The sequence below is a fragment of the Penicillium citrinum genome (assembly GCF_028827155.1).
Source record: "Penicillium citrinum strain IBT 23319 chromosome Unknown utg000007l:1.0-2040159.0:1.0-2041076.0, whole genome shotgun sequence".
Lineage (NCBI taxonomy): Eukaryota > Fungi > Ascomycota > Eurotiomycetes > Eurotiales > Aspergillaceae > Penicillium > Penicillium citrinum.
The window spans coordinates 1,664,763-1,678,569 of NW_026622692.1; the positions used below are offsets into that span (position 1 = coordinate 1,664,763).

Below are 13,807 nucleotides of genomic sequence, written 5' to 3' on the forward strand. Positions count from 1 at the left end.
GGCTTCAGTCGATTTATTCATGCCCTACCTGGATTTCATTAGTAAGGACTACAATAGAAAGGCAGTTAGCTGTATACCTGGGTAGGTAATTACTAGGTAGTGATTGCGGTAATACGAGATAGCGCTTATTGTCAGCTTCGCATTGGCAGAATTGAGTACTATGATACAATACTATGGTATTATCACAATGATATGAGGAGCTTCTATCGGGGATTTTGTTTTGCCTGATCAACGCCTGAATAGATCGTAAATTGTCGAAATCATGAGTTCTTCTTCGTGTTCTTTGGGTCTTCCTCATTCCTTTGCTTCTCCTTGGCCTCGAGTTGCTCGCCAACTTGAATAATGGCCCGTTCTGCTTCCAGCGCCAACTCCGGCGCCTCGAAGATGGTTGCTAATTTTTTGGCATCGGACATCTTCAGTAATACTCGATCCTCACTTTTCTCCATGCCATCAACCATATCAGGGCCTGATGTATCAGTCTGCACACCGTCAAGCGTTCGCGAAGCCCGTTTGGCATATAATTGTTCTAGCGCGGGGAGTGATATAGGGTCGATTAGGTTCTTGTCGACGAGGAACTCCAGATGACGTGAGCCATTCAGCGCTATATAGTAAATTTGTTAGCATCTAAGCCTTCCCGCTGATTCAAAAGGGTCAACTAACCGCGCCAGTGAGACCATCCTCGGTAAACCAAGTAGAAGAAGGGAATATTTGGAACTCTGCCAGTTGATAATCGTCGTAAGTGCTTCGATCTTTGATATTGAGATATACTCATCCACGGGGAGCTTACACTGGAATCAAGCCCAATGGTGCCGTAAAAGGGGCAATACCAAAGCTCCACCACATCTTTTTCCGATGAAACTCCTGCCTTTCTGTCGCGATTTTGTGCAGAAGACCGGGGATCTTTTCCAATCGCAAAGTATTCCCGGGGTATAAGACTTCAATTTTTTTATTCCCATACTGCTCATCGGCTCGCCTTTGTGTTGTGAGGGACGGGATACTCTTGAGGCCCCATTCTTCAAATGGTATCCGTTGTTGGACTTTATTCCCCCAGGTCACCAAGTGTTTCTTCCAACCCTTCTCGGCTTCCTCCCAACCGGCCCATGTCTGAGCGGCCTTGGTCGTCGCTCGATCTAATAAAGATAACTCCTTCGCGGCATCTCTTCGTAGCGGTCGCCCATATATCAACGCCCGCCGTGTTGAGATAGGGATCAAGAACAATCGCATAGCAGCGGGGAACGCGATTGGGTAAGTCGGGATCGACAAACGTTCACGTCACTAATAAATTGTAGCAAGAGAAGGAAACAAAGAACGAGATGTGACGGCTAATGCACCAGAGCCTGTAAAAGTATTTCCCCTTAGAGGCCTTGAAGGAAAGGAAGAAAGTCGAAGATGAACGGAGGAAAAAGCGAACTAAGCAGGGGGGAGGACGTCATCCCGCGCGAACCTGCGAACTCGTTTTTGTCCAACTCCAACCTTCACGCCCAATTGTCATTTCAACCCACCTCTGCCTCCACTTCTCCAGTTTTTTTTTCTCTTTTCTTCTTTTCATCAGTGGCTCAGGACGGTCCAATCCCTCCAAGTCTGATTGGTGATCTTCAATTTCGGATATGCTCACTGTTGATTGACGCTTTCCGCAATCTCCGAATCCCTCTCCTTGAGTCTAGCTGCCATGGATGCGAATAGCTCCAGACCCAGATCTTCTGGGCATGCTTTCAACGAAAAGCTTTCTGAGAAGCTTCCTTCAGGCCTGAATTCACCCAATGCACCTGTGTCATCCAATTATTTGAGCATCGATACCCAGGCTGTAGTTCTGCGTAATGGTGCTTACGACTCACCAGCCACCGCGTCGCGAAGTGTCAATGGGCAGACGGAGGAGATTGTACGGTCCCAACACTTCACTCTGAGAACTTTGCCTGGTATGTTCTATTATGTTCTGTGTTTATTCCTTCCCGTTGAGTCTCCATGGCAGCGGATGGAAGTGGATCTGGTTCTCTTTGGCTAACTATGTGCTCTTGTAGCATGGATTCGCTCTGTCGAGGCTGTCGACGACGAAGGGGAAGATGCCACAGCAGCCGATCATCTTTTACCCTCCCAACCGAACGATGCTTTCGTCGCTCAGCATAATCACTCGCCTCATACAACTTCCCAACACCGGCATACCCCGTCCGAAGACCAAATGCTTTTTGAAGAAGGTCGCTCTCCGTCTGCTGAACGTGAATCACGCTGGAAAACTTTCTCACGGACGATTCAATATCCTCGTGAGTATGGCGATGAAATAAAAGAGGTCACCCCCGAGTGGATGCTCGAGAATCACGGTGATTACGCGGATCCTTGGCGAGGGAAACACCTCGAGGGTGATAGTCCAGAATACCCACTACACGCCAAAAGACGTCGCGAAATATGGTTCAAACGCTTCCATAATACATTACTAAGAAGCCCCATCGTGCCTCTCATCTTACGTCTTACAGTATGGTGTTTCTCGCTCTCCGCACTCGCCTTGGGTGGTTCTATTCAGCATCTGGCCGACGAAGGGAGGCACCCTCAAGGACCATCTGCGCTCATGGCTATCATTGTTGATGCCGTAGCCTTAGTATACCTCATCTATATTACGTTTGATGAATATACCTCTAAACCTCTGGGTCTTCGCTCACCCTCGGCTAAGGCGCGACTCATTTTATTGGACCTAGTCTTCATTGTGTTTGATTCTGCGAACCTTAGTCTGGCATTTGCCTCTTTATCAGAGGTAACGGGATCATGCACCGAGGCGGAGGTTAACCAAGAGTTAGACCCTCGTAATGACAGAATTTGTGACCGCCAGAAAGCCCTGGCATCGGTCCTCCTAGTGGCTCTGCTTGCTTGGCTTATGACCTTCTGTATCAGTGTCCTCCGGTAAGTCACAGCTATCTCTGAACGGATTCCAAAATTGATACTAATATTCCGACAGACTCGTCGAGAGGGTCCGCCACTGAGAAAGCAATAATCAAACAGTATAACTACTCCGAGAATATAGCAGCAGCAACTGTCGCAATCTCAGGGAAATGGTCTATCCTGGTCGCGATTCACGTAAGGGCCGATCCATCATCTCCATACAAGGGATCCCGATAGAACCACGGCAGGCCTTGAATGTTCCTTATCTGTCCGTCTTCTCCCGGTCGACCATAGCACATATCCCATTCTTTCCCATGTGGATATGATCCCACCATCTGGAAAGGCTCGTCACCCTCATCTGAGAGCAATCTATGCCCAACTCCGGCGGGGACTATAATTAGATCACCGCGTTGGACCGTTGGCTCGAAACGCCGGGGATTGTCTTCACCCCCAAAGCAGAGCTTTGCGCGCCCCGCGACAACACCAAGGACCTCATGAGTAGTGGAATGGAAGTGGGTCTGGCTATACATGGTGTACACCCACTGGGGCATGACCTCTCCTATCAATTCCAAGCGTCGCTTGAGTTGAGTTGATGTCGCGTCAAAAGCGGCATGGTATACCATGAGGGGATAACCCTGTATCTCTGTGTTGGGGATGGACTTCCAGGAAGGGATCTGACGCCGAGTCACTTGAATCTCAGATGGTGGATTGAAAGTCATATTTCTCCCATCTTTTTGAGAATGTCTAGGGTTGTGGTTCAAATATCATCAAGTATAAGTTTTTGAATTTATATTCAACCCGCCATTCACCAACATAATGACGTCATTCTGGGTGTGACCAGTTCAAACTATCAATAATATTGAATTCATTACTTTTCGTCTCGTGTTATGCCTCATCTTGCATAGAACTAAATAATCCCGTGTAATATCAGTAGAGCTAGGTATATTTCAAATCTACTTTTTCTCATCACACAGTGTACTAAATTTTAGTGGTCACGAAATCTAGAACCATCACTCTACAGATTGATGATACATGGTTCACTACCATATGTGGCTGCTAGAATTTCCAAGGAATGATTCACAGAAAAACCCTTATTCAAGCATGGGATACTCTAGCGTTGTGTCTTAGGTTATAACCTATTCAAAAAGCTATTGTCCATCGTTTCTGGTGTTTCTCCCAGCTTAAACAGTGAATTTCCCCAAAACAAATTGGGCAGAACAGACAGCATAACCCTCTCACCGCCTCTCAACTACAGCTTATCGCACCTTCACCGCCTGAAACTCACCGCCCGCCGTCGACGAGATCCCCACGCAGTCTCAGCCTCATCTTGCCCGCCACGCTTCGTCTGCCTGATCACTGTTCTGCCTTGCTCTCACTTGCTTTGCACAGGTGGCATCGTTCTTTATTTTCTCTTCTCTTCCTTTCAAGTCTTTTCCTTATTCAGAACAAACTGGAGTTGGCTTCTGAGCTCGAAAGACGCGCTGTGACCCGTGGCGCTATACCCAATCTCCAAACGCCGGAGGTTAAGCCTCTCTTGTATGCGCCTCCTCAATACACTGATTACCTATATTGCTTGAAATTGTCTTCGGTTTTCAAACTAATATTTGATTTTGTTTATCTAGAATCACCGTCTCCCTCCACGACACATCTTCCACTCCATCATAACATCATGACACTAGCAATGCCCCAGACGCCTCATAAGGATGACCTCCCTGAAACGTGAGTCAATAAGTCGGAAATGCTAGTACTTTAGTACTTTAATATTGGGGAGCGAGGGTTTTGCTGACGGATTTCTCTTAGATGGTCTTTCCTGGAGGCGGGAATCGACAACGTGATGCTCAAGTTGGAGGAAGGAGTTGACATGAAGCATGTGAGTGATCGATGTTGCTGTTCATAAGCAAACAATAACCCTCGCTTCATCGTTTCTTCGCTAACATAAAAATTCCTTTCTTTAGTACATGGCCCTTTACACGTATGTTTCACCCTCGTGCCCTCCCTGACTGATCACTCACTGTTTAACCCTAGCGCCGTCCACAATTTTTGTACCTCCCAAAAGGCCGTTACCAGCAGCCAAGGCCTCCAGGCCCATCGAGGAGGTTTGTTACCCTTCTACCTAGCCCAACGCGTGGGTTCACTGGACTTGTCACTGACAGATCGCCCTTCAATTGTAGCACACCTCCTAGGCGAAGAGCTCTATAAACTTCTAGGCGAATATCTTTCACGACATCTAGCCGTTGTCTTAAAAGAGTCCAAAAGTCACGCTGAAGAAGCTCTGCTCGCATTTTACATTCGAGAATGGACCCGCTACACCACCGCGGCGAAATATGTCAACCACTTGTTCAGCTACCTTAATCGACACTGGGTCAAGCGCGAAATCGATGAGGGCAAAAAGAATGTCTACGATGTGTACACTTTGCACCTGGTTAAGTGGAAAGATGATTTCTTTGAACATGTCCATGAGAAGGTGATGGATGCGGTGCTCAACCTTATCGAAAAACAGCGAAATGGCGAAACCATTGAACAGTCTCAAATCAAGAGCATCGTTGACTCATTTGTCTCGTTGGGTCTCGATGAGAACGATAGCAAGAAGTCGACCCTCCAAGTTTACCGTTCCTACTTCCAGGCTCCCTTTATTGCGGCAACCAGAGTTTATTACGAGAATGAGTCCCGGCAGTTCGTGGCGGAAAATAGTGTTGTTGAGTATCAGAAAAAGGCAGAGGCTCGACTGGCAGAGGAGAAGGATCGGGTCGGCCTTTATCTGCACCCCGATGTTACCAGATTGCTTACTGAGACCTGTCTGGATGTTCTTGTCACCGCCCACTCCAATTTGCTCCGCGATGAGTTCCAAATTCTTCTGGATACTGAGCGCCAAGAAGATCTTGCCCGGATGTATCGACTTCTTTCTCGTATCAAGGAAGGTTTGGATCCTCTCCGCATCACTTTCGAGAACCATGTGAGACGAGCTGGTCTGGCTGCCGTTGAAAAGGTTGCGTCCGAGGGTGACAACTTCGAGCCCAAACTCTATGTCGATGCACTATTGCAGGTCCACACTCGGTATCAAAACCTGGTCAACGAGGCTTTCAACGGCGAATCCGAATTTGTTCGTTCTCTCGACAACGCCTGCCGTGAGTTCGTCAACCGAAATAGTGTCTGCAAGACATCAACAACTCGCTCCCCAGAGCTTCTGGCGAAGTACACTGATGGCTTGCTGAAAAAGGGCTCCAAGGCCGCCGAGGAGTCTGAGCTGGAGGAGATGCTGGCGCAGATCATGACTGTTTTCAAGTACATTGAAGACAAAGATGTCTTCCAAAAATTCTATTCGAAGATGTTGGCGAAGCGTCTGGTGCATGTCAGTTCCGTCTCCGATGACGCGGAGACTAGCATGATCAGCAAATTGAAGGAGGCATGCGGTTTTGAATACACAAACAAGCTGCAGCGCATGTTCCAGGATATTCAACTCTCCAAAGATCTCAACTCAAACTACAAGGATCACCAAGAGAAGACCTATGATGATGACGACCGCAAAAAGATGGTCGACTCACATTTCCAAATCTTGGGAACTGGCTTCTGGCCTCTCAATCCCCCTACAACTTCTTTCAATGCCCCCACGGAAATTAACAAGACCTGCGAACGATTCCAGCAATTTTACTTCGGCAAGCACAATGGGCGTAAGCTGACTTGGCTGTGGCAGCTGTGCAAGGGCGAAGTGAAGGCAAACTACATAAAAAATGCCAAGCTGCCTTACACCTTCCAGGTGTCTACTTATCAAATGGGCATTTTGCTGCTGTTCAATGAGACTGACACTATGTCCTATACCGATATACAAAAAGCAACAGCCCTGGGCCCTGAGGTCCTTGACCCCAACCTCAACATTCTTTTGAAGGCAAAGGTGCTCCTGGCAAGCCCAGAGGGTGCGAAGCCTGATCCCGCGACCACTTTCTCTCTCAACTACAACTTTAAGAATAAGAAAATCAAGGTCAACCTTAATATCCAGATCAAGTCAGAGCAAAAGCAAGAATCTGATGATACCCACAAAACCATCGAGGAGGACCGGAAACTTTTGCTTCAGGTATGTAATCAACACCAATCTTCCTCCCCTTGTATTCATGTTTTAACTAATTGCTTTGCCAGTCCGCCATTGTTCGTATCATGAAGTCACGGAAGAAGATGAGGCACGTACAGCTGGTACAAGAAGTGATCCAAATTGTCAAGTCTCGCTTCCCGCCCAAGATTTCGGATATCAAGAAAAACATCGAAGCCCTTATGGAAAAGGACTATATCGAGCGTCTCGATGGGGACGAAATCGCTTACATTGCTTAAATTAAACCTAGCCAGTATCCATCTGCTCCTCGGCACTTCATTCAAGTCAGCCGTTTCATTTTCTTGAAGGCCTTTGTTTTCATTGTGTTCTATTATTGTCGACACCTTGTTTGGTTCCATCCGGTTCTCTTTTGCTCGTTTCTTTACGCCATCTCAGTGTAAATGATGAAGGGCAAGGTTCGGGCAGAGTGAATCTGGAATGAACGAGGGAGCATTTTGTTTGGCTGGGGTAGGGAGCTTCGGAGCACAGGAACGACACATTTTGTGTTTATTTTATTCCATCTTTCATCATAGCGTTGAGACGACAGATCAATGATAACCCGATTCTCCTTTTCATTTGTTAGCTAATTCCATCTTTATTTGCTGTAGGTTTGGCGTATACACTGGTGTATTCACAGTACTTAATACTCTACTGCGGGATATCAACCTTGCTCAGCTCGTACTCCGAGCAGTATTGAAACAAGCATGGAGCTCTTGGAAAGAGCATGATTCCGTTCAAAAAAAAACTAAATAAACAATACAAAATTTTAAATGCAAACTGAAATTCAGTCATGCAGACATATTCACGTGCGGTTGGCAAAGCTTGATGAATGAGGATGTAAGAATCATTGATTATTTAAGACAGTCGAAGAATGTGAATAAGGGCCTCTAGAATGGGTATGCCGCGCTACAATGCCAGAACCAATAAATACAGAGAAGAAAAATTTGAAACAGGAAAAGAAAAAGAACAAAGAGAAAACGAATCAGTCGAACATTTGTAGTGTCGTGATAACGAGACATAGCTTATTTGCTTGAATCATTGGGCTCGGTATGTGATTGTTCGCTTTGAACCGGTAGAGCAGCAGTTAATGAATCATTCGGTCGAAGATCGGAATCAGTATCGACATCGGTCTTATCTTGTATATTTTGAGCCTGGGATTTATCAAGATTCATATCCACGCCGAGTCCTTCGTTCGGCGTCAGTGAGACGCTAGTGAAACCATCCGCATCGGCAGGCTGCTGTCTCATAACTGTTTCGGTGTCGGTGTCGGTGTCGGTTTGTTTCGACTCTGCTCCAAATTCTGCCGGGAATCCCTGCGAAAGAGGAGACTTGGGATAAGAAGCTTCGGTACTCTCATCACGTTTGAATTCGCCGCTCTCACGACGCAGGAGAATGTTACTCCATCTCTTTCTACGGCTTAGGCTGCGTGAGAGACCTTCGGCATCTTCGCTTTGTCGCTGCATTGAACGACGACGGCCACGGTCGGATTCTGTGGTTTCACTGACGACAGGTAGAGAGGGCGTCGATGGAGATGCGACGACACCTTGCTGTGGACTTGGGGAAGCACTGCGCTTTTCTTGCCATTCCCGACGCTTCTCGCTTGCCCATGTACCCCACGAACTGAAGTACGCGCTAGCCTTTTGACTGGCTTGTCCCATGGTTGCCTGTGCCTGGGAAATGTCAATTGACGCCCTTGGGCGGCTTGCAAACCAAGCCCCGGCATTCTCTGAGTTGGGTTCATCGAGAGAGCCTTGTGTAGGAGAGGCGGTAGTATCGATGGAGGCGCGCTGTGACTGGGAAGCCTTTTCCTCGTTACGCTTCTTTTGAGCCTCACGCATGGTTTCCATGTCAGACCAGAACCGGTTGTACGCAGCGCTGACCTTTTTCTGACCCGTTGCGAGATGTCTTCCCAGTGCCTCTCGTCCTTCGCGAACTCGCTCATCGAGATGGAGATCAGCGACCTGCTGAGATAGTCGACGTTGGATATCATCCACAGTCAACCCACCGGCACTTGGGTGCCGAGGCTCGGTAATGGAGAAAAGGAGTGCATCAGAGGTAAGTCGTGAGAAAAGCGCGTAGTTGGAGGTCTTTTGCCATTGTGCCAAAAATTCAGTATTGAAATCGACGGCTGGGTCACCTTCAATATTGAAATTTTGTAATTGGACTCTACTGCGGTGGCCAGATTCCCCAGAGGTGTAGGAGCTGAGCTCTTCGTGATATTTCATGGATGACAATAGGGCCAGAAGGTATTCCTCAAACTGTAACCGAATAAATTCTTCAGAGCCCATAAATCCAAGAGTTTTTGGGCGTGATGGATGAGCCTCGTCCCAGGTTTCGTTGACGATTTGGGTGAGAAGATCGATCCAACGTCTGTCAGCCGTAGAGAGAGCAAGAGCATTGCGAAGTGGCAGAGATGAGATGTTGATGCTATCTTCATCAAGCTGGCAATTATGCCGTTAGATTTATGCAGGTCCGATTAAGGAAAATGTAACTCACGTTGATTAAAATGTCACTGTATCGGTCCTTTTGCTGCAAAAGCAATGAATTCGTAGATCCTACAACATATGATTTCGTTCCGTCGTCGGCCAACAGATCCAGCTGCTGGAGAGGAGTATAGGGCCCGAACATGCTTCCCTAGTAGTCTGTTTAGTATACTTTCTACTCAGTTGGCGGGAGTATTTGAGATCTGTGCATACTTTTCCGAAAATCTGCAATGGCAGACCCATATATGCCAGTACTGTAAAAAAAGGTTAGCACAAGTTTCATAGTCTGAGCCTGTTGGATCTGATCATACAAGAGCTGCGATCACTAGTCTTGAGAGAAGTCGGCTTCTCGATGCTCTGTGCATAACTGTCAAATGAAGGGTCTGCACAGTCTTCCAAACTATTGATGAGGCCGGGTATTAAAGAGATGAGGGAAAACTGTAACATGCATAATCTTTCACATCGTGTACCGAAGAAAAGCATCTTGACGGGTCAGTGGGAATCACGATGAAGTCAATTTTCCGAGGACGAATGATTGTGAACATACTTTGGGTTGCAATAGCAATGCTTTGAAAAGAACCAGGGTCTGATACTTGAATTCGTGAATCATTTCTCGGAGGGAAAGGCCTTGAATTTCGAGTAAGTAAAATTCATCACCACGAATGTACAATACCAACCTAAGTTTTGGTCTTTCGAGCTATCGTTCATCAGACTGATCACCAAACCCTCGCGAAATTTCTATCTGAAGTAAGCCTGGTGGTGTCTTCGCAAGTTGTCGGTGCCATGCATACCTTCAATATGTCAATATCGGAAAAGTCCCTGTTCGTTCACACCTCAGTGTCAGCGCATGAAACGATTCACCAAGCAAATATCAGTCCGCAAGAGGCAATCCCAACATACCGTTGAGCAAACCAAGCCGATGTAACCACGGAGAGCTTCTCACGCAACTGACCCACTCTCTGAGGACTATCTGTGACAACAACCACCGCCTTTTGTACTGTAGATCTCGTCACATCAGGCGGTCGATTCAGAAGGAGTTTGGAGTCGAGTTGTCGCGAGCAAGCAATGCCGAACAATGACGTCTCGGTGGCATTGGGTGTTTGTCTGCCGCGAAGAGTAAAATAGGAGAATTCCTCGGTCGAACTATATCAGTCACAGAGAGCAATGTTAGTGCATACTTCTCGAATTCCAAGACACGGGCTAAGTTAAGAGAGACGGCGTGACCATTTCATGGGAGGTCAGGGGCAATTCCATACAGGTGAGCACCATCAGACAGGGCCATGAATGGCAGCAATGACCAGTCATTGTCGGTTGCGGGGTTCGTATTCTCGTTGGCTATACAATGTTCTATCTCCGGGCCCCTGCAGATATCGTTAGCGAATGTCTCAGTCAGCGGGGAGTTTGTATGCCAGCCCAGCGTTCTGCGATAATGAGGTCAATAATCACTGCGGGGGGCACTTACCGCGCATGATGGAAATCGATCACCAACACAATCGGATCTTGTTTATTCGTAGTAGACATGAGGCTGGTGATGTAGGGAAAGGATGAAGAGGGAATAGCAAAAAGAGTGATTTGGCGGGGGATTCTCCACAGCCCAAATGACCCCCATAAAACACAAACGAAAAGAGAGAGAGAGAGAGAGCTACAGTGTTCTTGTAGAGAGTCGCAGGGGTTTTCGATATGTTATCGCTCACGTGTTGATTGCGGGCGGTGAGTCTTTTCTCCCCGCAGCGGGAATCGGTTGGTTTGCCGCGACTACGAAGTGAAGATGCTAGAAGAACTAAGAACAGATCAAGTCTGATTGTCGTAATAGAAGAGAAATCCCCTTGTCACCGGCCGATTCTTAACGACGCCGAACTAGCTATGAACAATTGGCTTTCAATAGGCCAAAGAAAAGAGAAAAATAATAATAGAATAAGAGACGGATACGCCCACTTTGCAAACCTTCCCAGTTTAAAACAGATATGTGATTTGAGTACCACAACTCCCTGGGTGGAGGGAGAGAGGAAACAATCCGAGAGAAAAACACGCGTAGAAATTATGGATCATAGGTTCATGAAATTCATGCGAAAGCCTGGGAAGTATTTCCTTGCACAGGGCCAGTAACCAACGCCTGGCCAGCCTCAGTACCTTGATCAATATTGTGGAAGTCAAGGATCTCGGAGTACCTATTTGGTAAGAAAAAAAAGAGCAGGTTAGTGATTGAATTGACACAATTACACGGATAATACCCACATCATAATCTTCCAAGTATCCACGGGGAGGTCGGCATCGTTGAACGACCAGTCGAACTTTTCTTGCGCGGTTGGCTCATCGGTAGGGTCGTGATAAGGGGTCAGATACTCATGCGCCAGCGCTTCTCCGGCCCGAATTCGCTTTTTGGGATCGAACACCAACATCCGCTCAAGTAAATCGACGGCTAAATCTTTGTTAACGCAGGAACTGGCGGGGTGGGGCTGTGGAAACTGGGTGACGAACCTTCGGGGTCGGCATTGCGGAACTTGTTCGCCAGGGGTTGACGCTCACGCTTCGGCAAGGACTTGACAAATCGCAGAGTCTGAAAAAATAAACAAAGAGGTAATTATTAGCCAAAATTAATGATCTCCGGGGTAGACTGGGCGCAAATCAAGACTCACGTTCTCGCTGCAGATAGTTTGAATCACATCGTCGGGTGGAGTTCCTAGTAATTCGGTGATGATTGAGAATTGATTGACATGGTCTTTTCCGGGGAAGAGAGGTTTTCCCTCCAGCATTTCGGCGAAGATGCAGCCCGCACTCCAGATATCCACCTCGACATCGTACTTTTGCCAGGTGAGCATGATTTCAGGCGCACGGTAGTATCTTGTTGACACATAACCAGTCATTTGAGGGTCTTGAATACGAGCAAGACCGAAATCGCAAATTTTCAAGTCGCAGTTTTCGTTGATCAGAATGTTGCTAGGTTTAAGATCACGGTGAACAACACCAGCGGAGTGGACATATTTCAATCCACGCTATTAGAGAGGTGTTAATATAAACGCGATCCTATGGAATAATAGATCGATAGAAAGGGAATGTAATCAAGAGAATGTAGTAAAAAAATTCTCTGGGGTTTTAGATAGAGATAAGAGACTCACAAGAATTTGGTAGAGGAAATACTGAATGAACTGCTTCTCAAGAGGGCGAGAGGTGAGGAGTCGGTGGAGATCAGTTCCCAAAAGCTCGGTGACAAAGTAACTATATCCAGTATGTTAGTCTACGGTTCTTAAATATGAATCTTACCGTGTATATAACATACATATCCTCCAGAGGAGAGATGAAAATATCGCTGAGGCTGATAATCTGCAGAGCGGCATCCCGTCAGTATATTTGAGGTGGCAGCGAGGGGTAAATTGGAAGGAAACAAGCCACCCACGTTTTCATGGCGAAGGTGCTTGAGCAGCTTCAACTCGCGGTAGGTACGCTTCGAGAGGACCGGAGTGCTGAAAGGTTTCATGATCTTCTTGACCGCGACAGGCTGGCCAGTCAATTGATCGCGCGCCGAGCTGTAGAGAGGACATGACTGGTCAGTTAACTGGTCTGGGCGTATAGCCGAGACGTGCTACATCGCGCGCCAAATGCTCATGAGTCGATCACTCACCAGACAAGCCCGAAGGCTCCCATGCCCACCGGTTGCAAGTCCGAGTACCTAGAAGATTAGAAAAAAAAACACTGATCAGCGATAGAATTCGCGCGGAGCGGGGCACTGGGCAAGATACCGGCTGGTAATCTCGAAGGTGGTGCCGAAAATCTGAGATCGCACGAATTCGGCCATGATGGGCAAAACGAAGGGAAAAAAAGGAAGCAACTTTTTCGGTGCGAAGCAAAAGAAAGCAACAAGTAAAGAAGAGGAAAGGGGGGAGAAGTCTTTGGAAAAGGGTGTGGGGTAGGGCCTTCTGCGGTGAGAAGCGCAGAAAACAAGGCCGATGACGTTTGCGAGCAGGTTTCGTTGCGGCTGACTCAGGATCCGGTTTATAACTACATTCTACATAGTATGGTTACTGGAAGTAATGAGCCAGTTAACTACGTAGGATTATAGTTAATTTTAATAAATTAATTCATAGTATATTCTCGTCCCATACGCTTTATACTACACAGTAACTACATTCCACCACTCTACAACTACACACTTTGCTTCTCATTTCTGTGTGCCCCGACCACTCCTGGCCTCCACCCACTCAAGAATGTCTCGACCGGTCTATTGCCCGGGAACCACAAATAGATGACCCGCATTGGGAAGCAGATACAAACATCTTTTAAAAACGCCCAATTCAGATATAGAAATATTGGAGTTGAATCTCAGTCTTCTCTTATCACTCACATACTGCTAGCATATCATTCTGAATTTACTAAACGC

At 47.0% G+C, this 13,807-nt stretch overlaps 6 protein-coding genes across 6 annotated transcripts; 2 read left to right on the plus strand and 4 right to left on the minus strand.

Annotated features, from left to right (window-relative positions):
* Positions 1–260: 260 nt before the first annotated feature.
* N7469_008296 (mitochondrial K+-H+ exchange-related family protein) lies at positions 261–1,224 on the minus strand (the record flags this gene model as incomplete). Its single annotated transcript, XM_056647214.1, has 3 exons — positions 261–601; positions 661–716; positions 788–1,224. 3 exons carry the CDS (start codon positions 1,222–1,224, stop codon positions 261–263), a joined length of 834 nt encoding a protein of 277 aa, XP_056498765.1.
* Positions 1,225–1,669: 445 nt separating this feature from the next.
* On the plus strand, positions 1,670–2,969 carry N7469_008297 (phospholipase D regulator; the record flags this gene model as incomplete). The annotated part of the gene is made up of 3 exons (XM_056647215.1): positions 1,670–1,916; positions 2,019–2,889; positions 2,945–2,969. 3 exons carry the CDS (start codon positions 1,670–1,672, stop codon positions 2,967–2,969), a joined length of 1,143 nt encoding a protein of 380 aa, XP_056498766.1.
* A 90-nt stretch (positions 2,970–3,059) lies between these two features.
* On the minus strand, positions 3,060–3,587 carry N7469_008298 (cupin domain-containing protein; the record flags this gene model as incomplete). The annotated part of the gene is made up of 1 exon (XM_056647216.1): positions 3,060–3,587. The coding sequence occupies one exon, from the start codon at positions 3,585–3,587 to the stop codon at positions 3,060–3,062; it is 528 nt and encodes a 175-aa protein (XP_056498767.1).
* A 950-nt stretch (positions 3,588–4,537) lies between these two features.
* culA (cullin culA) lies at positions 4,538–7,188 on the plus strand (the record flags this gene model as incomplete). The annotated part of the gene is made up of 6 exons (XM_056647217.1): positions 4,538–4,587; positions 4,669–4,738; positions 4,824–4,840; positions 4,894–4,964; positions 5,022–6,937; positions 7,000–7,188. 6 exons carry the CDS (start codon positions 4,538–4,540, stop codon positions 7,186–7,188), a joined length of 2,313 nt encoding a protein of 770 aa, XP_056498768.1.
* Positions 7,189–7,971: 783 nt separating this feature from the next.
* N7469_008300 (uncharacterized protein) lies at positions 7,972–10,953 on the minus strand (the record flags this gene model as incomplete). Its single annotated transcript, XM_056647218.1, has 10 exons — positions 7,972–9,390; positions 9,446–9,583; positions 9,646–9,686; positions 9,744–9,915; positions 9,980–10,059; positions 10,110–10,170; positions 10,224–10,251; positions 10,333–10,575; positions 10,689–10,793; positions 10,895–10,953. 10 exons carry the CDS (start codon positions 10,951–10,953, stop codon positions 7,972–7,974), a joined length of 2,346 nt encoding a protein of 781 aa, XP_056498769.1.
* A 541-nt stretch (positions 10,954–11,494) lies between these two features.
* sakA (mitogen-activated protein kinase HOG1) lies at positions 11,495–13,225 on the minus strand (the record flags this gene model as incomplete). The annotated part of the gene is made up of 9 exons (XM_056647219.1): positions 11,495–11,600; positions 11,668–11,851; positions 11,911–11,989; positions 12,069–12,425; positions 12,549–12,648; positions 12,710–12,753; positions 12,827–12,956; positions 13,052–13,099; positions 13,170–13,225. 9 exons carry the CDS (start codon positions 13,223–13,225, stop codon positions 11,495–11,497), a joined length of 1,104 nt encoding a protein of 367 aa, XP_056498770.1.
* Between the last annotated feature and the right edge of the window lie 582 nt (positions 13,226–13,807).